Consider the following 26,882-nt stretch of genomic DNA (forward strand, 5'->3'; position numbering starts at 1 on the left):
TTTAGGAATAATGAGCTATTCTTTATATGCTCACTAAAATATGGTCTTATTCCAGAGTGAGGCTTCAAGTACTGTGACATGACTACAGTTACTACTACTGGTTATTAATAATATTACTGTCGAACATGAGAACAATTAGTGTGCCTCTGTACTGTTGTAGAAATGTGGGAGTTGATTGTGACTAATCCATAAAGCCTAAGGTACCTGCATCATCATGCAATCCATTTTAGTCATATTTCTGAGAAATAAGAATGAAAACAGATTTCTTTCCAATATATATATTTTTAATTGATTATGGCAAGTTTTTTCTGGCTGAATCACAGGCATAACAAAGGTGCAAGAATCACAAAGCTACTGTACCAAATATCAGTAAGGAAGGATAAAGCCTTTTATAGCTCCATCCTGCTAATTGTGATCCAGCTACATACGAAAGTTAAGAGATCAGCTACAATTAAAGTAATGAGTCAAATACCACCCATGACTGTCCATATGCAGCTCATGGGTGCAGACCGGGTGTCTTGCTGATGCTCTTCCGGGCTGTTGCAAAAGTTGAAAAGCAGTAAGTGGATACAATGCTTGTAAAATGCAATACACCTTCTTTGTGTTTGACTATTATTTTGAGGAGATGTTCCAGTAAAATTGGGTGTCTTCTGCTTTCACATACCATGCATTGCATTCTCTTTAGTACTGCTGTCTTGCTAGAGAAATTAGTTGTTATTTCCAGCCTGTGCCTTTGGGGAATTTTTGGTGTTGTTTTGTTTTGTTTTTCTATTTGTTTTTAATTATTCTGTGATTCTGATTAATAGTTCTTCAGAGTAGGTATCTCTTCTAGTTAAGTCTGTTATGGAAGGTGTTAATTAACGTTACTTGATTGTGTTTATTTCTTCATTTCCTGTTACAAGCTGCTTCTGGACAGATCAACAAAATGCATGGAATCATACTCTCTGTTTTGATTAGAAGAGTGTTTTTCAGATGTAGTGGGTGTTTTCTGAAGTTAAAACATATTTTTGGATAAAACAGAAAACAGTATTTCCCCTCCAAATCGTATATGATACTTCATTTTACTGGTCCCAGAAATGTTACAGAAGCATTACTGCAAACTACTATTTCTTGTGTTACTTCCTTGCCTTTCTACATAGACTGGAGTATTTTCTCCTCGACATATGCGTGTTTTAGTGCAGAACTTCTGCTTCTGCAAAAATGTCAAATATTGCTGACTTATTTTTGATTGAAGTATAGAGTAGTATAGCTGAATGAATGAAGATTCGTGCTAAAAGTCTACTCCTTATTTGGTTGGTTCATTGTTGTGGTTGGTAGGGGGTTTTTTTTGATGTTTTTTGTTATTGTTTGTTCATGTTTGGGGTCTGTGTCCCTCTTCGGGGCTTAATATCACTCTTGAAAGAAGAACTATAAGGGGAGTGGGGAGGTCAAAGGAGGAAAAAACTTTCTTTTCAACACCCTGTTATTCTCTTCATTGCATTATGAGATGTTTGCCCTCATCATTTTCACACCCTTTTGGGTCTGTATATTCTAAGCTGGGGAGATCTGAGGCTTTCTCTTGCCAGGTGTGCAGTGCATAGAGCAATGTTTCTGAATAGTAATTGACACTTCAGTGCTACTGTGTGTGAATGACTGATAATGAGGCTTTGAAAAGTGAACCCTGCTCTGTGCTGGTGCGGCCGCACCTCAAGTACTGCGTGCAGTTTTGGGAGCCACAATTTAAGAAGAACACAAATTAGAGTGTCCAAAGGAGGGCTATGAGGGTGGTGAAGGGTGTGGAGGGCAAGACATGAGCAACAGCTAGGGTCCCTGGATTTGTTCAGCCCAGAGCAGAGCAGGCTGAGGGGAGGCCTCATGGTGGCCTGCAGCTCCCTCACGAGGGGAGCGGAGGGGCAGGCGCTGAGCTCTGCTCTCTGGGGACAGCGACAGGACCCGAGGGAACGGCGTGGGGCTGGGACAGGGGAGGGTCAGGCTGGGTGTCAGGGAAAGGTTCTGCACCCAGGGGGTGGTCGGGCACTGGGACGGGCTCCCCAGGGGTGTGATCACAGCACTGCACCTGATGGAGTTCAAGAAGTGTTTGGACAATGATATAAGACACATGGTCCAATTCTTTGGGTGTGTGGAGCCAGGAGTTGGATTTGATGATCTTTGTGGGTCCCCTCCAACTTCTTGCTCATTGTGAGATAAATAATAATAATAATTTTTAAAAAGTTGTCTTTAGTGATGAAAATTCTGCACGCAGCTGTGAACCTTGGGGCTGGGGCAACGAGGTATTTCAGCTTGCCACTCTGCCTTCTGTCAAAGTCTGTAAATGCAGATTCTTCATGGCTGCAGAAGTTAAAGCTTTCTGGAACAGAAAACACAGTTGCTGATGTGGGTTATGCGGGCTTAACTTGAGTCTGGAATAAGACTTCGGTAATGCTAATGAGATAAGAAAGTAAAAAAAAAAAAAAAAAAGTAATAAGCCTGACACAAGTTTCTAAGTTTTCTAGTTTTCTAAAGTGAACATAGAGGGTCCCAGTGGGCAGCAAGGCAATGAAGGCTCAGCAAGCAAAATGCCTTTCCTTCTGAGGTTCTTTCAGGGCATCACAACAAATATGTAAAATGTAATGTGAATCCCATGGGGCCAGCTGAAAAGGGAAGCTTAATTTTGTTTTAGTTCTGAACATGTTACTCAAGAACAAATTCAGCTATCCGACTGACTAGCTTAATTGACTGGGACTCAGCTTTGGGACAGTGGTATTTGAGTGGATGGGAAAACAACTAGAGTTTGTTTTTCATAAATTCTGAAGGCATTTCTGGAAGCAAATGATAGATATTTCAGTATGTGCAGGTGAAAGTGATGAAGAATCCCTGTTTTTAGGGCTGTGCTGAAAGTTCAGCTTGTGTACCTGTTTTTTTGGTGTTTTTTTTTTCAAAGAGAAGCTTGAGGGAGCAACTTCTGAATTAAGCCAAAGCAAGAAACAGTCTGACTTTTGCCAAAATGAAACCCCACTCAAATTGTGGGGGAAGAAGCGAGAATTACATGAGCAAAATGTGATGCTTTTGTGCATCAGTTTTCATGAGTTTCCCCTCCCCATGGACAAGTGACTCTACTTCATCCCCCTGCAACCTCTGCCTGACAGAACAGACGACAGGAGGGACTAGAAGCGGTCCCTGTGATACTTTTCCCAGCTAAAATCCTTCCAGCTTTATTATCGGTGAGAACAGAGTCGAAAAGGTCCACCCTGACGGCAGGGCCAAGCGGCCCTCTGTGTGGGGCTTGCAGGGCCGGAGCACCCCGGCTGGCTCTGAAGACAGGAGCCGGTGCGTGTGCCACCAGCCAGCCGAGACCTGCTTGTGACCCCCTCGCTGAGGCAGCCTCCCGCCGGGCTGCGGCACCGACCTTCACCTGAAACCCGAGCCGCCGGAGGGCGGGCGGTGCCCGGCGCTATAAAGCGCACGGCGGGCAGCGGGCGGCCCGCCCGGCAGGCTCCGGGTGGCGGCGGGCACAGCCGGGCTGGGCAGGGCCTCCAGTGAGGGGCCCGGCCGGGGCTGGTCCCCACGGGCACCCCCGCGTGTGGGCACAGCACTGGATGTAAAGGTAAGCTGAGGTAATACGAGGACAGCCACAGCCAGGAATCTATCAGAAAGGATGCTTATATATAAATATACAAGCTTTAACATCAAGTGTTAATGTCAGGTTGACTTTGCGTTTTGTTTCGTTATCGTTTTAGCCTACATCAAATCCGTACGTGTTTCTGCTTGTGTGTTTTAAGCTGCTATATGTGACGCATCAAGAAGAAAAGCTTGGGGACACTGAGTATCAGTCACTTACTACCTCTAAATTTTGCTTAGCTGGTGTGTGGCATAACACACACGTGTATCTTTAGTCTTTACCACGATAACCATGATCTTGTTACAACTGTTCAGTGAAGTCTTACTGAAGCTAGTGAAGGAAATCATCTGTTCTGAAATAGATCATCCACAATAATCTGAATATGAATGATCTAGGTCTTTGCCATAGGCTACTAAAAAGACCAAAGACTGCTAAAACAGGCTACTGAAATAAGTGCCACGGTTCCAGTTTGTACTGTTTATAATATCTCCTTAAAAGTAGTCTTTTTATTGTGCTGTTATATGTTTCTTTGTTGTTGTTAATAGGACAATGTTGGGACCAAAATAAGACTTGTGAAAAAAATGCAAATATAATGTGAACTCTTTAAATATCTACTATTTCCAAAGGTTTTGTTGCATATGCAGATCTTGCTTAATGTGACTTTTACCTTTACCTCAGAAGCATACAACAAAGAACAAAAATGAAGGATCATTTTGTAAATCCCACAGAAAAGGACCTCTCCGATGCTGGTAAGCCACATACATGGAAATGGCATGTGCATTTAAGGAGAATATCCCACAGCTCTAAATCTGAAGGTGTATTGTAAATCTTTCCTGATTGTCATAGTGGTTTTAGAGGAGATAACATATTAGCAATATCTGAATCTTTGTATTCTGTAGTGACTTTCTGGGCACCTCTGATTTTCTCCTTAGTGATTCCAGCTCCCTAAGTTTCTAGTGAGTTTCCAGTGAATTAAAGCCACCACCTAGAAAACACTTATACATGAGTCATTCCACCAAGTTCAACGAAATTCATTCAGATGGGTAAAACTATTTAGGTGGGTCCTAGGCTGGGCAGGAAAATGCTTCTAAGATAAATTCATTAAGGTAGAAGCACATTACTGCCTCTTCATTAAGGCAGAAGCACATTACTGCCTTTGAATGTTTCTCTAAATTGTTCTTTTTGGACTGACTGATGAAGGTATATGAAAAACCGTATACAGAGAATTATACTCACTCAGCTTAGTACAGATGGGAGACAGCTGATGTTTTGAACCCTCTTCTCCTGGTGTAATTGACAGCTGGCTCCCTACTGTGGTTGCTCATCAGTTTCTTTATCCATTTATTACATCCTGTGTTTTTAGATTTATAAGCTTTCAGGGATAGGATTCCTCTTTTGTATAGACTTCTAAACTTCTTAGTACAAAGGAAGCTGGGTGTATGGCAACTACTGCAATACAAAGAAAAAATAATGAGGGTTATTACAGGAAAAGGCATGATTCTTCAGTGAATTAGCGTGCATTCAGTGTTAAATACATCAATTATAACCTATAAGCAATTCAATTTATATCATTAGGACTTCCCTTTTTTCAACCAGTTGTGTAGGTGTTTGCAGAATCACTGCTCAAGTCTTGCTTTTAGTCCTTGGTAACTTTTCTGTATAGGTATATTTTTAATAATATTCAACTCAGAAATGAAGCTGGAAGCTTCTGAAGAGGAGGAGATGAACTGAAGAGAAAGAAAGTTTCAAAAAATATCATTGGGCTATTTCAAGAACATGCGAGAAATAATCTTTAAGCTTGAAAAGCAAAAGAATCAGCAAGGAAAGTTGCAGGAAACTGGAAGAAAGTATGGAATGTTATGTTAACAAAGTCTGCTGCTTCTTCCACAGAATCTGCAAGTAAGGGATATGACAACCCTTCTTTCCAACATGATGAAGATCTTGAACAAAGTGACCAGCTAAAGACCAAGAGAAAAAAGTAGGCATTTTTTGAACTGAACGTATTGGCCATGGGTATGTTGGGAGTATGGGTTTATTTTTAATATGGCTTTCCTAGAAAAAGCTTATCTTAATTGTATCTTATATTTTCTAGGAAGGAAAATAAGCCAGAGAAAAAGGTGGTTGGCGTTTTTGAACTGGTTAGTGTCCAGGTTGATGGTCTACCTTAGATTTCCTTTTCTTTATTTGTCATTGTGAGTTGTTTGCCTATTAATTGTGGTTCATAAATCAAAAAAGGAGAAGAATCCTGAGACCTGTGAAATGCTAATGTTGATGATAGCTCTCTTTTAAAATTTGACGTGTTATGTCAGGTTCCAATCTTAGTGTATTGGTAGCACTTAAAGTAATTCAATGTTAGTGCTTTTGGAGAATGAGGTTCACCCATGCTTAGGCTGATCTTGGCTACACATACTATGAAGGTCCTTCCCTTGGTGATATTTGATAAAGGATTTATCCTGTGTTTGATATCTGAAGGATTTGCTGTCTGAAAGAACCAGGGGTACATTTTTGTTTCCATTTTCTATACAATAGCTATTAACCCTATGTGTGAACTTGCTTGTTCTGGAATAAGAGAACTTTTATTCTTCTCTGGTTTATTCCATGTCTGTTTACACTTTGGAAGTGTGCTAGGGCAGTCAACAATAAAATGGTCTCGTTTCAGATGAATCACATCCAAGAACAGCTATTGCAATTTAAATTTGCATCCTTTTTTAAACCAAAGAAATGTTGAAGGATAGGCAAGTCTTAAGATACAATCACTGCTGCAAACATTCTCTCCCGTTATATACAAGCCAGGTGCTGATCGATAACTCACTCTTGTTTACGTTTCAAAGGCGTTATCTTGGTAAATATGAAACTCACTGGACAGCTAAATGTAATATATTGTGCAGAGAAGTCCATCACTTAGAAACATGTACAATATACATTTTTATTTATTTTTTCTAACTTTCTGCTGAGCTGGGGAGTAACCACATGTCTGGCCAACATTCCCTCAGCAACCTTACTGAATAAATGATTTAAAGATGTATGGAATCTACTACAAAATTCTTCTCATGGTCTGATTTTGCCTTCAGCTGTAGTATCATTGCTTTTCAAAATACAAACCATTCTATGATTCTAGGAAATGTGTATTCTGTAAGTCTGCTGTATTGTAACTGGTACGAACTGCCAGGTGTAACTTTTACTCTTCCTTTAATGTTCACATAGTTTCGCTATGCTGATTGGTTGGATATACTTTTGATGGTAGTTGGCTTGATCGCAGCCACTGCAAATGGTACTGGATTACCACTTATGATCATTGTCTTTGGAGATATGACAAACAGCTTTGTGCTAAGTGGCGTGAATTCAAATGCGTCAAAAGGTAAAGTTAAAATTAGACTTTGCTGTGTACTAGTTATGTTTTGCTACAGGATCTAAGATTGTTCTCCAGACTATGCACCTGGTACCTATCAGAACAAGAGTGAAATTCATCTTGTTGCAAATTACCCAATCATATTAAACCTTAATTGCTTGAACAGGACAAGGCAGTGTGTTGGTTATGCTCCTTATAAATGAACTTCATTTTGGGTGGTATAGTAAGGAGGATGAACCACCTTTTGTATCATGATTTATCAGGTATCTACTGTTATTAGAATTTCAGAAGAAATAAATGTATGTGCATCTGCCACATGTCTGACCCTACTTCGAAAATACAAATCATTCCAAAACTGATGACCCTGTATTGTCATGATTTATCATACGTAGAAGATACTTTCTTAAATATTTGTTTTTCCCCATAGATACTTCAGTAAATAGCTCCATCTGTCCATCAATTCCAGGTATAGATATAGAAGCTGAAATGACAAAGTAAGAATCTTTGTAGTTATTCTGTTAACATACTATTGGGGGATTTTCTTTTATTGTGTTATCCCTTCAAGCAGAAGCCAAATTTTTACCTCTTCAGAAAGGCTTCACAATAATGTACCACAGACTTCCATGTTTACTGTGGTGGGGTAAATAAAGACTGATCGTGGCTTTCTGTGTAACTTCTTCCACAAAATACCTTGTGGTTATATGTCCTTTTGTCTCCTTATTGCAGGTTTGCTTACTACTATGTGGGAATTGGCTTTGCTGTGTTGATCCTGAGCATGATCCAAGTATGGACATTTTTGGTTGCTGCTACGAGGCAGTCAGCAAGAATCCGTCAGAAGTTCTTTTTTGCAGTGCTCCATCAGGAGATGGCTTGGTTTGATAGTACCCAGATAGGAACACTGAACACCAGACTGACAGAGTGAGAGCTCTGTTTTTTTTTTTTTGACCTCCTAAGCATGACGATAAATGGCAGTTTTCTTTTAAACATCTATAGGATAACCTATAGAGAGCTTTTACTTTTTTATGAAAACAAACAAACAAAACCACTACTGACTTGAAATATTACAGCTCTGAGGGAGAAATTTGTTATTGTTTTTCCATTTGCTTTGTGCAGTTTCTGTGATACATGCACTTTGAAGGGGTTATGCTACGAAATGCAGTATTCTACTTGTTTGGCACTACCTTTGTAATATTTATGAAGTACATGGCAGACAGTACTAGATAAACAGCTCTGCTTTATCCAGCTAGTTTACAAACACTGAAAGCTCTGACACTTTATTGAATGGAAATGAACTTGAGCTTACATCTAGCCAGATCTCAGACTGGACTCAGTCCAATGTCAGTTAGTCTTTGGTCCTCTTCCATATCTCTCAATAGATTTAGGGATGAGGACTATATGCATGAGCACAGACTTTCCTGGGTTTTGAGGTAGTTTTGAAAAGAGCTGTGTCCTGAAAAGTGCAAGAGAAGCTTAAATAAAATCCCTCTCAGATCTATTATCTGTACTTGCTGGGAAAAGAAAATGGGAAAGGAAAATGTGTATGGAAAAACAAAGTTTCTTCCAAATAATGTTTTTCTGATAGAGTGAAGATAACACTTGATCTGAGGCTGTAACCAAAATTAGGAACATAATGCATTGGAGAACACAAAGGAAAGTCATTTGGATAGGGTCACAGGAGGTGAGGAGGCCATTTATCTGTTTACTTTTACTTCTCCATTTGGATACTGGAAAAGGAAACTAGGTCATCTGTGACCTAGTAACGGTGTATAGAAACACCAGAGAATGATAGAAAGTACAGGAAACTAGGAAAAAAAAAATAAGAGGCTGTGCTTTGGCCACACAAGAGACCAGTGGTACTGCACAGTAGCTGTGGTTAGAAATTCTGCTATGCCAGTTAGGAAATGGCAAAACTTCTGACATTAGGCCACACAGCATGAAATGGGGGGAGGTAGAATGAAAGCCATTCAAAGCTAACAAATCTTTCTTTTTATTATTGTTATTTAAAGTGACATCAACACCATCCATGAAGGCATCGGAGACAAGATCTGTATATTCGTACAATTTTTTGCCACATTTCTGGCAGGGATTATTATAGGATTCATCCACGGGTGGAAGCTGACACTGGTGATTTTGTCAGTCAGCCCTCTTCTAGCTGCGTCAGCAGCAGTTTGGTCAACTGTAAGTGTTTGGGGATTAAAAAACAGAGCAAACCAGAAAAACATTACAATTTCTCTCATGCACAGGAAAGGAGAGAATGGGAGAAACCTAGTGTGGTTTTGAAATTGGGAGGTTTGTCCCGCATTTCCTTTATGATTTCTGCTTCCTCTGTAGCTTTTCTGAGTTCCCAAGCGTGTACTTGCATGTCATATTCCTCTTATTCCTCTACTCTGTTTTCATGCCATGTGGCAAGAGGATAATTGGCATCAGCATCTTCCTCACATAGCATTTTCCTTGTGCAGAACACTGCCTGGGGCAGCCCAGGCACATGCTCATGATCCTCACTCTTACCTGTTAAAACAAGTGCCTTTCAAGCTCTTTCCATTCGTATGTCCAGGACACCACATTTCTTGCAAATGATTTTTACCAAGTTTCATGCTGCTTACAGTTGACACTAGGGTGTAGATACAGCTACCACAGACAGGACTGAAACAAATTAATGAAATAGCTGGACAGGTTTCCCTTTCAAGCAAAGAAATGTTTTTTTTCCCTTGTGATCTGTTGTAGCCACATTAATGGGTACTGCTTGTATTTCTGAGTGGTTACTTACTTTTTTGCCTCTTAAAGCATTTCAAATAAGGTAGGAAGAATATTAGAAGCTGTAGTGTGACTAGCATACATACTTCAAAGTTTACCACCTCAGTAGGTGATAATTCTATGCTCTGAGCACCATTATGTAAAAATGCTGCTTGTCCCCATTATTTAGAGAACACCAGTACAGTGTGTATATCCTTTCAGTATACTGTGATAATATCTGTTTTTCAACTTTTCAGCTTCTGGCATCCCTTACTGCTAAAGAGCTGTCTGCTTATGCCAAAGCAGGAGCTGTGGCAGAAGAAATTTTGACTGCGATCAGGACAGTTGTGGCTTTCAATGGACAGCAGAAGGCATTAGCAAAGTAAGCTTTTTGAATTAATAATTGTATTTAAAGTGAGTTTGAGTTTGGCTCTGGGAGTTGTTTTGGTTTGTTTGTTTTATTGGAGGGTCAGCCAAAACCAGGACAGCATCATAGAACCAAATTTTTCTTCTGAATGAGATCTGGAGTCTCATTTAGAAATGAAAGCGTTGAGAGGGTTATCTTTACCTAGTTGTCAAATGCAGAAAAGCATGTTATTGATTAACTTCTAGAGCATGCACACTGCTGTTTTTATCTTTGATTAATGACTTATATTTAAGCTTCACTGAATAATGGTCTTAAGTAAAATCATATCACTGCTTTTTATTACTTTGATTTGCAAATAACGTCTGTTGGCCTAATCCAGCATGTCCTAGTCACATGTATCAAATGACTTACCTTTTACGAATCAGGTACGGCTGATCACTAGGGACTGAGTAGAGCATTTTTTGAACTGGGGATTGTTAATCCTACATAGCTCTTGAATGATGACCTCAGAGTTAGGAAAAACAATCTTTCACTGCACAGTGCCTTCAGAATGTTTATCTTTGCATGGGGCTTTCAGTCATCTGGCATCAGAAGCCCTGGCTTTTATTCATTTACCTGCCTTCAACCGTAGTACCCATTTTTGTTTGGGTTTTCATTTGTTTTTTTCAAATGTGGAAGACTAAACCTTACCTTTGATAGGTAATGTTGATAAATGTTTTTCAAGACTTCTTCTCAAGACTAATGCAAACAAATTGCTCAAGAGTGGTATCTTGTCTTTTGTCATGATAATGAAGTCATGTATGTCTTCCATAGTGGTATCATCTAAACCTGTGAATGACAAGTTTAGATATTGTCAGAATATGTCAGAACAGATTTACTCAAAAGGAATCGTATACCTACTAGTCTGTTGTCAAAAATATTCTCTGCAGTATGTGAGACTTCAATTGCTTTTATGGCAGAAAAAACCTGTTATTTAAAAAGGGCAATGGGAAATATCAGTCTGAATGGCATGTCAAAATAACTGTTTCCTCATCCATTTTCAGATATGATGCTAACCTAGAGCTGGCTAGAAGCGTTGGAGTGAAAAAGTCCATTACCACCAATGTATCTCTAGGTGTTTCACAGTTTCTTATATTTGGATCTTATGCTCTTGCATTTTGGTATGGAACCAAGCTCACTGCTGAGGAGAAAGAAAATTATGACATTGGCCACGTGTTAATTGTAAGTATAGCAATGCAGCTTGAAAAATGTTCTGCAAATTCAAGAAAATACTGATATGTAAGTAGTACATATGATTATCCTTATTTTCTCCTAAGTGCTTGTTAAATTAGCTGTTACGAACTTGCTTGGTGTAAAATAACTGAAAAGAAGGCATTCATCTTACCTAGCTTTTGATGTTACAGGTTTGAGCAGGGCACCTGGATTCCCACTCTAATCAATGTAGAGGCAAAATTATATGCAGAGGATCTGTTTTAAGCATAGGACAGGATGAACAACCTAGAGCTGATTGTTAGGAGGCAAAGATAAATTACTTGGCTTTCCAACAAAATTCTAGTTAGCTCCTAGGAGTAAATGAATCTCAATGGTGTGTTGAATATGTACTGTGAAATCCTCCAGATCTCATTTAGGCATGTCTGCTGTTATTGTTTACTTGCAAGGATTTACCATCCTTTACTAATATGACTAAGTTAGTATTGATTTGAGACTATTTAGCTGCCTTGTCATCAAAAGTTTGGCTACATGCTTGGCTATGATACCCAAGTGACTTCTGACAAGTTCTCTGACTATGGTTCCTCATAGCAAGTGAAGTTAATTGTGTGTTGATCCCACATGTGGGACTTCAATTAGGAAACTCTGGACTGAATTTTGGGGGTCCCTTAACTTTGGTGACATCTGGAAAGCAACAGAGAAAGATGTGTTCTGTTTGTAGATGACTTTAAAAAAATAAAAATAAAAAGCATCAAAAAGAAAACTCTTTATGCCAAAAAAAGCATGTCAGTAGCATGGTGGTTTTACTGGTTGTGGCAGCTGAACACACACACCACAACCACTCTCTCACTCCCCCTACTCAAAGGGAAAAGGGGAGAAACTACAATGGAAAGGGCTCAAGGGTTGAGATAAGAACAGGGAGAGCACTCACAAATTATCATCATGGGCAAAACAGACTCAGCACAGGGAGATTAATATCATTTATTACCTATTACTAATAAGCTAAAGCAGTAAAAAACTAAAACACCTTCCTTCTCATCAACCCTTTTCTACTTTCTCCCCCTGAGCGGTGCAGGGGAACAGGGAATGGGGGCTGCGGTCAGTCCCTAACACTTCATCTCTGCTGCTCCTTCATGGCTACTCTCTGCCCCTGCTCCCCGTGGGGTCCCTCCCACGGGATGCCGTCCTTCCCAAACTGAGCCTGTGGGGGCTGCCCACAGGCAGCAGCTCCTCAAGAACTGCTCCCACATGGCTCCGTACCATGGGGTCCATCCCCCAGGAGCAAACTGCTCCAGCACGGGTCCCCCACGGGCGGCAGCTTCCCCCAGACCCCTGCTCCTGCGTGGGCTCCTCTCCACGGGCTGCAGCTCCGGCCCGGGGCCTGCTCCTGCGGGGGCTCTCCATGGGCCGCAGCCTCCTCCAGGCCACATCCACCTGCTCCACCGGGGGCTCCTCCACGGGGGGGCTGCAGCGTGGAGATCTGCTCCGTGTGAGACCCATGGGCTGCAGGGGACAGCCTGCTCCACCAGGGGCCTCTAAGCAGGCTGCAGGGGAACTTCTGCTGCATGCCTGGAGCACCTCCTCTCCTCCTTCTGCACTGACCTTGGTGTCTGCAGGGCTGCTTCTCACTCCTCACTCTCCCAGCTGCTGTGGTGCAGCAATTTGTTTTCCCTTTCTTAAATCTGCTCTCACAGAGGTACAAACTACATCACTTACTGACTCAGCTCTGGCCAGTGGCAGGTCCCTTTGGAACTGTCTCTAACCTGACATGAGGCAGCTGCTGGGCTCTGCTCAGAGAGGCCACCCCTGCAGCCCCCTGATACCAAAACCTTGCCAGGTAAACCCAATACAAGTAGTTACTATTCACTTCAGGAAAATGGGAGTGGACACAGATGTCTGAAATACACCTTTCACTTCCACATTTAATTTTCCTAGAAAAAAACAGAACATCTTTAGACATTTAAAAGTTAGGCACTAGTGACTCTGTAATCACGATTAACCACAAGGTTTCTCTCTCTCCCTCTCTCTCTCTTTCTCTCTCTCTTACAGGTGTTCTTCTCTGTGCTTGTTGGAGCCTTCTCCTTGGGACAGGCAGCTCCCAACTTGGAGAGTGTGTCTAATGCACGTGGGGCTGCCTATGAAGTATATCGAATTATCAATAAGGTAAGAATCCAAGTAGAAAAGCCTTTCAACCACACTTAAAATTTTCACCTTTCCTTGACGTGTAACACAAATGGCCAAGAAAAAAAAAAAAACCCTAAACCATAAACTCTATAGATGCCTACTGCTGAAGCCAGTATTTCCATTTATATTAAAAGAAAACCTGCCTCGTTATTTGTTACAATGAATGTTGGGAAACCTGGCATGTGCATCTTTATTTATGGATACAGTTTTTATCCAATATTAGATTTGCAACTCCAGAGGGAATGTAGTAAGGCACTATACTTTTTTTTTTCTTGAATGCATGTATGCACAATTTCAGCTGAGCTGTCTTTTTGTTTTTGTTTTTTATTTTTGAGGGGGGATAGGGAAAGGGTGGGATTGCAGAGGGGATTAAATAGTGCTATTGAAAGCTATATTAATGTAAAGTTACGTGCTGATGTTGCTGTGAAAAATGGTTTCCACACTGTTGTTATCTCCCTCTTGCTGTGTTATTGCTGGTTCAATATCTGTGTATATAAAATAATTAAAACAATTAGGGCTAGGAAGTTCATACAGAAATGTCTACATCATTCATCCTGATGTGTCTATAACCCTCCTATATGCATAATTGAGAGCCATGTTTCAGCTGCAAGAAAGTATAGTTAAGTTATTGAATTACTGATTTTCTCATTTTTTTCCTCATTCTCAAATGAGGAATCTGTAGAATTAAAATTTGGTTCCTCTGCATTCAGCATCCTGCAAGTAAAATGTAGCTTTGTAATGGTGTGGTGCAGTGTAAATTGGTATCTAAGAAAGTATTGAACAATGTAGCCAGCAGAAATAGCAGTTCCAAAAGTGTAGTAACAAGCAATGTATTAAAACCTCTTTCCAGAAACGGCTTATAGATAGCAGTTCTAAGGAAGGCTACAAACCTGACAAGCTCATAGGAGAAATCGAATTCAGAAACATCCATTTCAGTTACCCATCCAGACCTGATGTTAAAGTAAGTGTTCATGTTAGATGCACCTGCTGGACTGAAATTCTGAAGCCTGTCCAAGATTCTTACTCTAATCTTGCTGATGATGCTGTTGTTCTTTAATGCAAAATGCATCCTGTCTTGGGGGATTGTGCACTACTGGGGATAAATCCATAATGTCAAAAGACAAAGCTCTTGATCTACTGCCACTGGCTACCTGCTCACTATTCTTCTCTGTTGGACAAAGCTAAGAAAAGGATGTGTGTTATCTATGTATATGTATATCTATGATAAACCAAATAAGATGTTTTGTTTGATTTTGTTTTGTTTTTCCCCTCAAAATTTGTCACTAAAACTTCTAGACCTTACACAGTTAATCCATGAAGTTTCTCTTTTCGGTCCCTTGGTTGTCCTGAGTTGCTGTGATGTCCTATGTGAGGAAAGGTGACCTGTGAGATAGTTAGGCTTTATAACAATAGGACTTCAAATGAATTCAAACCTACCTTCCTAAACATGCACTTGGAAATCAAATGTTATTCTGGACAAATGTTAAAAATGCTGTTCAATAAGCAGATGTCCATATTTTCTGCCAGCTGAACTTCCTCAGTAACCTTATTGTGCAGTGTTATGTTGCCATGGTGATTTGCTCCTGTGGTAATACGGTTGTATATTGTTGGTTTATCTCTACTATATTCAGCAAGTAATCTCTTATTGACATTCAAAGGTGAAATACAGTGATTTGCCACTGCCTTTTGGTGATGAAGAAATGAGTAGAAATAAAGATTTCAAGTGTTAACGAGTAAAGGCTGGCCATGCCGACTGTGAGGGGTGAGAATGGGGAAGTCTGCATCACTGTGGCTGTTACTTCAGATGGGTCATCTCACTTCAGTTATCTGGTGTCTGTCCCATCATGTATCAAATCATTATGCATCAAATCTGTTTCCAGAACACTGGGGCTGCTGAAGGACAGGCCCAGAGCTGGGCTCTCTGCCTAACTGAAGGCAGTTTAGTGGATCTTATTCAGCTCTTGGCTGAGAAGTCACAAGTGATAGGGCAGACTCTTCATCAGACTGTTAATCCATCTTCCTAGAAATTGTCTCCAGGCAGATAAGCTGTGTTGTGAGCCTGAAAGCCAAAAGGGAGGGAAATAAATATTTTGTCATCCTTCCCAAGTCTACTGAGTCAGCAGCTTTCCCTACTAACAGTATCAGTTATTTAATAGGGCCAAAAAGATTCAGCAAAGATGTATAAAAGTTATCCACAATCTCCCAAGTGATTAGTGCAACACAGTGTAATTTCCCTGTGTAGACTAAACTGGATCAGAGTCTAGCTATTGTCAGTGTTAATCTTGACAACAGCTTACTTGATAAAAGAGTTAGAAATAGACTATTAGGTGGTTGTGAGTGTTTGCACCCGGAGAAATTATGGTATCCAGAATGTAGCTCTAGGTTGATAAAGTAGGCATCAGGATATCAGCTTCTTTAAATACAAACCACACTGGTTGTAACATAGGGAGAAGAGAGCAATATTGCAACTATTTTAATCTCTCATTGCAAAAACATGTGTAGGCAAAATTATAAATCAGCCTGGTATAAACAAGAAGAGTTCCCATAGCAGCCAAATATTTTGGCAACTACACAGTATTACTCATATATGAAATGGACATCTTTTGAGGTAAAATGTTCCTAAATGTGAAAATGGCAACAAAGGTACCATTTGTCTGTAACTACTCTCTGGATTTTTGAGGCTGTTAACAATAAGGATTGGGTTTTAGTAAAGACTTTCCAGCAGTTACCTTGTCAAAACAACTATTTATTTTCTAAAAGTAGAAGAAAGCAAACTTGTTTCTCAGCAATAATATTTCAAAGGTGCTAAATACCTTTCTTTGAGATTCATAACTGTTATGCCACTGTCTAAGCACTGCAAAATGGGACAAGAGAACATAGGACCCTGAGCTTCCTACCAGATCACACCAATAGAATAAATTGAACTATCACATTTAGAATACTGTGGCTGTATTAGTTGATTTGAGTGTACTGGGAATTTTCCCAGGCACTGGAATGTAATGGTCTATGTAGGGGAACTCTTAAAATGTTTCTTGGCATGAGCTTGGCCTGTTCCAGTTATCAATCTTCTCAAATAATTCCCAGGCTTGGTTTGGTAGCCAGAAGAATCCAGGGACCATTCCCAAAAGGCAGGTTGTATGTAGCCATCCTGTTTCAAAATCTAATAAACTTCAGAAGCATGGATTCAGGCTCCTTCATAACAGTGCCCCAGAATATCCCTGGCTATACTTAATTTACTGATAATGCCCAGGCTTTAAACTGTGCACCTTACTACTACCTTGATTATTGCTACAATTACCTTAACAGACTGTTTTCTAACCAAATTTGTCAAACTAAGATGTATCTTTTCTAGATTCTCAAAGGTCTAAACTTGAAAGTTCAAACTGGGAAGACCATTGCTTTAGTTGGTGCTAGTGGCTGTGGAAAAAGCACTAGTGTTCAGTTGCTGCAGAGATTCTATGATCCTGACCAAGGAGAAGTGAGTGCCTTTGAAGAAGAAAAAAAAAACTATTAAAATAAACATGAATTTTCCATGTTGACTGAACTTTGATTGTTTATCGGATTTGAACATTAGTCTTCATAGATCTGTATTTCCGTGATTTAAACTTCCAATGTACTATCTTTTTCTGGTGGCCTGACTTCATTATTCTCCTCCTCCTTCAAGTGTGATACCAAAAATAGTAAATACCACAAGTCTGTAAATTATATCCTTGCATCTATCTATTCAAATTTATTTTCATTAACAGTCTTTTAAGATACTGTAAACTTTTTTAAGCAAAGAATAATCCAACAGTACTTTTTATCTGCTTTTTTTAATGACCGTAAACTAGAGAGGTTTTCCTATTTTAAGTGGTCATTTTTTTGTTTTGTATCTGCTAACCCAGAGCAAAACTTTTCATCATTACATAGCATATGTCTGCTCCACTAACACTCAACACTAGATATGAGAAATATTTATCATTTTTCTGATTGCAAATTTCTGAAGGGGCCAAAAAAAGTAGGAAAAAAAACATGCTTAAGAATAATGCTCTTTTTATATTTAATAGTCAAAGAATGGCACTTAGTAGTTGTTACAGTTAGTTGGAACTATGTATTAACACTAGTTCAGTGCTATTAACACTAAATAGTTGAGTGCTATTAAACATTGAACTATATATCACTGCATGTCAAAGTTATCAATTGTCAGCGCAGATGCTTTTTAAACTTGCCATTTCCAAGGCATGGGGACAGGAAGGAACACAGTTTTGTTTCTCTCCTGTGCTGATACTAATGTTCGTATGGTCACATTGCAAATGATCTAGGTAAGAAAAATAACCTCTCACTTCACGTCAGTCTATTTGGATTATTTCTTTGATGTGGTGTAAAGCATTGCCACAACAGAGAGGACCACAAACTGTGGCACAGGGGCATGAAAACATAGTAAATAGTGTGTAGGGAAGCTGGAAAACTCTTAAGCTGGGTTTGTTCTTGGATAGCATAGTTATTGGACAAAACCCTGATTTCTCCGGTTATACTGCTCCTCGCTGTTTTCTAGTTTGTGCAGTAGATGGAAAAATTACTGTTGTAACTTCTCTGACTTAGTTTTCTATTAAAGAGGACACTAATTGTCTTTTCTTTCTTTCTTTTTTTTTTTGTCCTTGTAGATGATACTTAAGTAATAACAATGGATTTATTATAAACAAAATGCATTTCCTCAAATTCTAACATACACTTTTTTCTCAGGTTATCTTAGATGGTCAGGATATTCGGACACTTAATGTAAAGTGGCTAAGAGAAAATATTGGTATTGTGAGCCAGGAGCCTGTTTTGTTTGCAACAACAATAGCTGAGAACATTCGCTATGGCAGAGAAGATATTTCTGATGCTGAAATTGAGCAAGCAGCCAAGGAAGCCAATGCTTTTGACTTCATATCTAGACTGCCTGATGTGAGTTCATGAACTTTTTTCGAGTAGAAGAACGAAAGGTCCATTTAAGCTGGTATCCCATTTCTGACACGGAGAGCATGGGAATTTAAGTTATACTATAACTTCCCAAAATACTCATAGCCTCCAGCAGCTTTCAGTTCAGGGACTCTCAGCTAGATATTGTACTTTTGTTTGGTTGCCTTCAAAGGATTTGTGCCTAATCTGGAAAAAAAAAAGTCGATGCCTTAACTCAGGAGAAAGGAAGCTACACAGTTGTATTACCATCCATACTGATTTCACATGGCATGGAAAGAGTTGGGCTTTAAAAGAGAAGATCCAGAAATCCAAAGCATTGTCAGGAGCTGCCTGCATATGTAGTAGGAGATGAGGGAGGAAAGTGAATTAGTATGCCCTGAGCCAAGGCCATTTTTAGCAGCTGGAAGCTTTAGCTCTCCCTATACCTGGCATTCACAGCTTTGAGCTAACTCAGTAGATGCCTTACACCTTTCAAGAAAAAATAATAATAATAATAATTAGCCATTTAACATACATACTTGGGAATGGATGATGTTATGGCCTTCCTTTTGGTCCTGATATCTCTTGTCTAGAAACTGAGTGCTTATAATTGCACAGAGAAGTGGGGATTTCTTTTGAGACATTCCCTAATTTCTGTTTTGTTTTCTCTTTTCTCAGAAATTTAACACCATGGTAGGGGAGAGAGGAGCTCAGCTGAGTGGAGGACAGAAACAACGAATAGCTATTGCTCGTGCCCTGGCAAGAAATCCTAAGATTCTTCTTCTGGATGAAGCTACATCTGCACTGGATACTCAGAGTGAATCCATAGTGCAAGCAGCTCTTGATAAGGTAAGGGTTGTGTTATAGTAATCAATTTCCATGAAAAGGTGCAATAGCAATTAAGAAAAATTAGCACTGTTTTCGGTGCAGCTACCCACTGGAATCAAGAACACTAGAAAATAAAATTTGGATGGATGTTTCAATTTCAGCGTTAAAACTGAGTTTAAAACAATCCTAACTTTGCTTAGGAATCATTTCAGTTAGTAATTAGTAATAATGCTAAAAAAACAAAGACATTTATGCTTAAGTGCAACTATACCTTAGGTCTCCCGTGCTTTCTTCTCAAATCATTTGTTCATTTGCTGGTGAATTATGGTTAGCATGTTAGCAAGACAAGGCATGAGAGCTCAATGGACTATCTTCAGGTAGAATAACAGCAAAGTATAGTATAATACTCCTTGTACTGGTTCTTCATTGAACAGTTGCTTCATAATTTTCAGAAAGCTTTTGGAATTAGCCATTTCATTTCTTTACAGAGACTGAATGCAAATCAGAACCCACACAGAACAAAAAGTGGAGCCAGTTATAAATGTTAAGTTTCTGTCTCTCTTTTTCCTTTTATCTTCCTTCCTTTTTTTAATTTTATTTTTTTATTTATTTTTTATCGGCCCCACTGCTCTAAGGCAGATAGTACTGCAGAGCTGTAAGCTTATACCTGTGCCTCTGTACCCTCCAGCTCATGGTCCTTTCTTCACTGCCCTCTTACGTCAGCAATTTCCACCAAGATGCAGTGGAACCTAGTGACTTAAAAAAAATACTACATGTTTGGATGGGAATGTTGTTTTACATATCTAATACTTAATACATTTTTAAAAAGCTAAGTGAAAAATCCTGCCTTTTATTTCAGTAGTTCTGAACAGAGGTGTGAGTTACAAGTATGGCTCAAGGGAAATACAGAACTTACCACCTTTACCACCAGTCAGTTTAAATCTGAGGTAAAACGTAGCTGTTATATTCACCTGACTGCACTGGTTTTTGGTTCTAAGCTAATACAAAGATGTCAAAGTAATATTTGTATATCAGTGATATTATCACTGCAAAGTCAAGCACTAGAAGGTTGCTGCTTCAACCATAATTTAGCCTTCTTTTGCGTGTTCTTTAATTCCATGATTTCATACTAACTTTTTTGCAGAAGCTTGCTGTTTCATTTAGTGGATAACATAAAAGGAGAACACTGAATTAAGGCAACTGTTATATATATACTTTATCCTCAAGCTTCAGCACGTTCCCACATCATGCCAAGATGAACCTTGAATCATAACTTAATCCTTTTTTCCACAGGTTTTTGATGTGTAGTCTCTAAACAGGGTTTATGAATTTCTTCTCCATAGTCCTGAGTGGAAAAAGTGGTGCTAGTATTAGTCATTTGTTTACAACTGGGGAGCAAAGAAACTAACCTCACGAATGCACGCCTCTTCTGAGAGGTCATGTGCAGATCCTTATGGTCTGATGTTTTTTCAGATAACAAGCAAAATGCTTTAAAAAGTTGAAAAGTTCTGATCACAGCTCCTAGCTACAGTGATGAAGACTTTGCACCTCTGCATATTAGGGCACAGGCATGGAAACTGCACCAAGACTGACCTCCTGTGAAGGCTCTGAGTGACGCATGTCAGATCCGTGAGCCAGGGTAGGGCAAGAATCCAAATCCAAAATATTCATCTACCAAAGCTGTCCTCATCTCCACACGCCTGTTCCTGTGCTTGTACACTGTACAAATTTTGTAGCAAGTAACTTTAAACAGGCTCCTTGGCCACAGAACATAATTGTTGCACGAGGTCCCCTTGAGTATCTCCTCCTGCCACCAAGTCACTGTGTGCTCCAGCTGTCAGCCAGGAGGGAGGTCACTTTCTCCAGCAGCTGCAAGCTGACCTGTGTGTGTGCTCAGTCACTGCATGAGGACTGTGCCAGCAACTCATCTGCATGTGGGAACTGCAGAGGGTTGGAGCATGTAACCTGCAGACTGAGGCTTTGGAGGTTCTAGCTGCAAAATCCCACCAGGTTCCTGTGGAGAATGTCTTAGCTGAACATTTGGGCTGTAGTTTATTTCGATGGGCTGGAAGAGTTTTAGGGAATGAGTAAAACACATTTCTGACTCAAAATGTGCTCCACTCCTCTACACTTTCCCATTAAGCTTTATCAAAAGCCATGCTAGTGTTATACCTCCTGAAAATGTGTGGACATATTTTTTTAAAGATTGCATTTCTTGTATTATAAATGCCTAAATTATCTTTAGTTTATTTCTAATGTTGTCATGCATCTTAATGTGAACTTCTTTTGTTTTATATAAGGCTCGGACTGGACGTACCACTATTGTGATTGCTCACAGACTGTCTACCATCAGGACTGCTGACACTATTGCTGCATTTGAGAAAGGAATTGTGGTTGAGCAAGGAACACACAGCGAACTCATGTTGCAGAAGGGAGTCTACTATTCTCTTGTAATGCAGCAAGTAAGTGCAAATTATTTGCTTTATTTATCCATTTCATCAAGGTGTGTAATGTCTTATGGATGCTAGTCTGCTGTTCTGCCATTACACACTGAAACAAGTGGCCTGTAAGTAACAGCAGTCACGTGACTGAAGCAGCAGTAATCATGAGAAATAATTTTCACTCTTTTCTTTTCCCTGCTCAAAATGTCGTGTGACCTTGTGTATCCTGAATTCTCACTAGGGCTGTAGCAATAATGTTCAAGACGATGGTGCATCAGAAGAAGATGAAAAGGCAGAAGATGAGGAATATGAGGAAAATGACAGAAGTGGTTTTGTGGAGGAACTGACACTTCAAGATCGTTCTGAAGAATTGGTGGTCTCTGGGAGAAGCAGCATTCGTAGAAGATCTAGCAGATACAAGAGCAAGAGGTGCTCTTCTAAGAAAAAGTCATCTGAAAAAAAGAAAAAAAAGGAGGTGAAGGTTGGTATTAAAACTTCCAGTTGGAATTTTAGTGATAAGATAGAAGCATAGTCACAAAACACATCATTTTTTGGGGATAGCTGACTGCCACGCAACCCTTTCTCTGGTCCTATCAGAAGCAGTACTCACCAGGTTGAATATTTGCCCTTGGAAGACAAGGGTGGTCACATCTTACCAAAATCTTTGCTTTAACGCTATTGACTTAATGAAGTGAATTGGGAAACATTTTGTGTTGTTGGTTTGTCATACTTCATAAAATTAGGTATATTATTTCATTGCTACTGAAATTTTAATTCTATTTAATTAAAACAAGCTGTGAGATTTCATTTGCAGGATTTTTCTTTGCTCCCTGGAACTCACTGTTGCAAATACTAGTGGACAATATAATCCATGCCTACCAAGCTTTACGGCACTTTAGAATATTGTGTGTCAAATGGAAAAAAATATACCAAAACCCTGAAGCTTTGGTGTTACCTAAATAACAGAATAATCTGTCTCCCACAGCCCCACTCTCCTGCAGCCTCTCAGTCTCTGTGCCTTAGTATATGCTTTCAAACACTGAGTTCTGGAGCTATACATTCACGTAATACACTTTGACCGATACTAAATAGGAATAAAAGTCATATAGGAAATTCAGTTTTAAAAACAGAACTTTGACTTGTCAAAGTTGACTAAAACTTGCTCGCTGCAATCCATAAGAGAAGAATTCTAGTGGACTTGGTTAGATTTTGGGTAGGTAGGTCAAAAGGAGCTTAACTTTTTTTCCTATTTTGTACTGCTTGAACTGAAGCAATGTTTTGTGTGTGTGAAATGTATTGAAAGAGTTGTGTTTAGGGACGTGTGTGTTTTTTTCTTTTTTTTTTTCTTTTTAACCTGTCTTCTTAACCTGACTTCAGGACCATCAAAGTGAGGAAATAAAATGTAAATTCTGAAATACAGATCATGGATTCTTTGAAGTCTATGAAGTTAGGATTTCATCTGTAATCAGATTATTTAACACACTTGTGGAAACTTCAGTGTACTTTGCATCTATATTCCTTCTCACTAGAATACAGATTCCAACTAATACATTGAACAGTATGAAGGAACTGGATCCATTCCTATTATCACTAAGAGTTATACAACTTCAAAAAATACTTTTTATCTGTGTATTTGTACAGTTTAAGACCTCATTAGAGGAAGTAGTGGATGCTCATGCTTATGACTTAAGTATTCATTACCTTCATACACACGGGGGGGAAAAAAGAGAGAAATCAAGTGTCTAGCTGTTGTAATTATTTCAAAAAGTTCAACCCACTTTTATGGCTAAAGCTTAGCCACCCTAATTCAGCATCTGAAGCATGGGATAAAATAACCAGGAAGCAAGAGCAATGTACTTATAATCCTGCCTAATATTTTGTCTCACTTCCAATGTTTTCACTTTTTGCTTTTCCAGAACTCCCTCTGTGGAGGCACAGACACTTGAATAAATTATTAAAGTAGAACAGGACATTTTTTTGTAATCTCAAAGGAGATACAGGCTAACTCACTGTTACATATGCCTCTTTTATGCTCTTGGTAACAATGCACAAGCTATAGTTTGCAAAAGAGAAAGATGACATCTATGCTCAATTATATTATTGCCAACCCACTAGCATTTAGCTGAACTGGAGGGATTTTTTTCTGGGCTCTAAACAGTGAGACTTTTAGTTCTTTATAATGATGCAAGTGTTAAATTTGCCATTCATGGTGACCAGCTCTGTCCAACTTTCAATGAAGTGCACTGGCCCTCATTCACCCCTCATGACTTAGCCTTTTATTAAATCTTTGCCTCCGAACTTTTACAGTGCTGTTGAAGTTCTGGAGTATGGAACAGCAAAGCTGCAGTTCTCCAATATGTTTGCTCACTTGGAGTGCACAGAGAGGGCTTTCAGTAGTTTACAAAGACAGATCACTACTCAAAGCCTAATGAACTCCTGCTGCCTGAGGATTTTCATGTTTTGCAACTTTCCAAGGAAAACTTGCAGCCTTCCTTTTTTTTTCTTTTGTAGGAAGAAAATCTCCCTGCTGTGCCTTACTCGAGAATCCTGGCTCTGAACAAACCTGAGTGGCTGTATGTACTGCTGGGAGTGATTGCTGCTGCCATCTCAGGTGGGGTCCATCCTGCATTTGCTGTTATATTTGGAAAAATCATTGGGGTGAGTTTTTTCACAAATGGACACTGCAATCCTGAGCTTCATTCATGTTCAGACAGTTCCCTCTATGCAAGATTAGGTGGGATTCACTTGTATAAGTGTAGGTTTCCTGACACCTCTAAAGGTGTCTCAGATGCCCAACAGCATGTAGAAAGGCGTTAGCTGCATGTTTAGACAACAGAATTACATCCCTGCCGTGTCAGAATTGCATCCCTCACTGCCTCTGGAGGCTGGGTGCTGGTATTTTTGTGGGTTTTTGTTTGTTTGTTGTTGTTTTCTCTGATTCTTCAAAGACAGCTAAGATAATTCTAAAAGGCACTGACAATCGGACTTTGTAAACAATTGCTTCTGTATTTCCCATGATGTAAGGGTTAAGTAGTCTCCCATGCATTTCCTACCCCAAATTGTTTGAAAGTTGTCAGCGCAGAAGTAGGATGACAGAGTATTGTCTTGGAGAAGACTGGAATCAGATCATAAAGGAGGGTGATAGGATTTCCAAGCAGATTGATGAGTGGTGGATCCTGTCTCTCCATCAGACAAATCCAATGAAAAATGAGTAAAAGTTAGTGACCCTCTAGAGGTAGATCCCAGTGTGACTGCACCTGACTAGTAGAGGAAAGGAGGAATAGTTGGAGCTGGGGAAAGTAGTTAGTGAGATATAGGCTAAATAGAAAGCTGGACTGCGTTCTAGCTTTCAACAGGAAGTTGAGTGCAGGCTGGTTTCAGGATCCAGAATATATGTTACGAGAAATCAAAGTAGACATGTTTCTTGAGATGAAAGTTGGTTTATGCAGCTGGCAGTCACTGTCTGTATACTCCATTTTTATTTATTTTTTTCCTTGCACAGGCTTTTCAAGAAACAGATGCAGAAAAGAGGAGTAAAAACACTTTGGTTCTTTCTCTAATGTTTCTTTTACTTGGAGTGATTACTTTAGCTGCGTACATAATCCAAGTAAGTGTCACTACGCTGAAATGTTGGAAGTTCTTAACTCACCAGCAGGCTGCAGGTATAACTTGTATCAGTGCAGTTTGAGAAGCCAAAGCACCAGTCAGAGCTTACAAACACATGCACAAGTGCAAGGGTTCTTCCTGAGATGCCTGATTTTTATTGATGTATTTACTTAAATATATGGCCATGTTTTCTATTGATCTAAATAAGCATGGCTCCACTGAAGGCAATGTCAATTCAGCATGACTGAAACCAAAGCTGAGGGTTAGACCATAAAAGTCAAAGACCAACATTTATAACTGACAGTCTGTAGACTCTTGCCAAAGTAAATATAAAATGGCTTTCTGAAAGGGCCATACCATCAAACAAATTCCATCATTTGCTGTCCTCTTACTACTGTTTTGCAGCTTTCAGGAAATATTGCATATTGATGTCCATCCCATAAAGTGTGTTGGTATGACTGCTGCGAGTGGATGTCTCTGGTAGTGGTTGGAATAGAGGTCAACAACTATATAGGCCAATTTATCCTCCAAAGCTGTTGAGGCATGTGAATAAGGCATTACAACAAAGCTCCTGCCTTCTTTGTCATGTTGTTCCCTTTCTGTAGGAAAAGAGTTTCAGGTTCCAGGAATGTTAATGGCACTCTTCCCAAAACTTGCATATGTGCAGAGGGTTGTAGGAGACTTTTTGGTGTAATTGCTTTTATTGTGTGGCTTTATAAACAGAGATGAAGCATCAAATGAGAAAATGTGACTGTTTTTCCCCTGCAGGGATTCATGTTTGGGAAGTCTGGGGAAATACTAACAATGAGACTACGCTCCTTGTCCTTCAGAGCATTACTTCAGCAGGTATGAATTATGCAGTGAGGTTGTCATGAGAGCCAGATGGTTTTTGCAGACCTTGCAAGGTACATGTTGGATTTCAACTGTGTGATCTGGAGACAAGAAATACAAAAACATTTCTCTTCTACCACTAACTTAGAAAAAAATACAACTTGTCTGAAAATCTCCTGTCACATGGAACTTAGCTCAAATAGTCTAATTCTGAAGGAGCGTCATTGCAAACATGCACATTTCTGACACTTTAATATGCACATGGTTTGCAGCTGTTTGTGTGTACCCAGATTCCTGCAGGATGGCCAAAAATTTAATCTCCACTTGCTTAAGTCTTATCTGTTTGGCTATTCCAATTTAAATATATGTACTGCAATCCATATTAAATAGACAGTCTGGTAACTTTCTAATGCAAAAATTCAAATTGCCCTATTGCATCAAGAATTACTTGAGAAGAGTGAAGTTACTTGTATTAAATATTTCCTGTTAATCAGTTCATAAGACTTCATGTTACTTGCATAGGACTTTTAAGAATGCATGACTTAGTACATGGTGCACCCACTGGGGACAGCTGGCAAGAGCCCTGATGTTCATAGAAACACCTGAAAGGAACTAGGAGAAGGAAAATTAAGTGGTTAAAAAATAACTCTCATTGTCTCTGGAGATACAGAGAGGGAGTAAGGCCCTTTTATGTACAAATAGAGATGAGCAATTCATTCTCTATAGTTAAAGCAATAGGTAACTTGTAAGAAGAGAATGGTTAACCTCTTCAAGCCCAAAGGAGGACTGAGTAAAAGCAGATTATAATAAAACTTG

At 39.5% G+C, this 26,882-nt stretch overlaps 1 protein-coding gene across 9 annotated transcripts in view; it reads left to right on the top strand.

Annotated features, from left to right (window-relative positions):
• Positions 1-3,442: 3,442 nt before the first annotated feature.
• The window catches only part of ABCB5 (ATP binding cassette subfamily B member 5), a 34,197-nt gene continuing 10,757 nt past the window's right edge, over positions 3,443-26,882 (top strand). For 2 of the 9 annotated variants that reach the window (XM_048068386.2, XM_048068389.2), the window contains exons 1-20: positions 3,448-3,583; positions 4,277-4,347; positions 5,489-5,576; positions 5,691-5,736; positions 6,803-6,956; positions 7,375-7,441; positions 7,674-7,865; positions 8,954-9,125; positions 9,938-10,062; positions 11,091-11,268; positions 13,306-13,419; positions 14,291-14,401; positions 16,793-16,918; positions 18,163-18,366; positions 19,039-19,209; positions 21,489-21,650; positions 21,871-22,110; positions 24,141-24,287; positions 25,132-25,236; positions 26,004-26,081. In XM_048068386.2, coding sequence (XP_047924343.1) covers positions 4,299-4,347; positions 5,489-5,576; positions 5,691-5,736; positions 6,803-6,956; positions 7,375-7,441; positions 7,674-7,865; positions 8,954-9,125; positions 9,938-10,062; positions 11,091-11,268; positions 13,306-13,419; positions 14,291-14,401; positions 16,793-16,918; positions 18,163-18,366; positions 19,039-19,209; positions 21,489-21,650; positions 21,871-22,110; positions 24,141-24,287; positions 25,132-25,236; positions 26,004-26,081 — 2,529 coding nt within the window. In that variant the 5' untranslated portion in view covers positions 3,448-3,583; positions 4,277-4,298. Of the gene's footprint in view, positions 3,584-4,276; positions 4,348-5,488; positions 5,577-5,690; positions 5,737-6,802; positions 6,957-7,374; positions 7,442-7,673; positions 7,866-8,953; positions 9,126-9,937; positions 10,063-11,090; positions 11,269-13,305; positions 13,420-14,290; positions 14,402-16,792; positions 16,919-18,162; positions 18,367-19,038; positions 19,210-20,047; positions 20,246-20,661; positions 20,807-21,488; positions 21,651-21,870; positions 22,111-24,140; positions 24,288-25,131; positions 25,237-26,003; positions 26,082-26,882 lie in introns of those variants that run through there. The other 7 variants (XR_010829167.1, XR_010829166.1, XM_066991797.1 and 4 more) reach the window with 7 other exon arrangements.

The sequence above is a fragment of the Anser cygnoides genome, chromosome 2, assembly GCF_040182565.1.
Source record: "Anser cygnoides isolate HZ-2024a breed goose chromosome 2, Taihu_goose_T2T_genome, whole genome shotgun sequence".
Taxonomy (NCBI): Eukaryota; Metazoa; Chordata; class Aves; order Anseriformes; family Anatidae; genus Anser; species Anser cygnoides.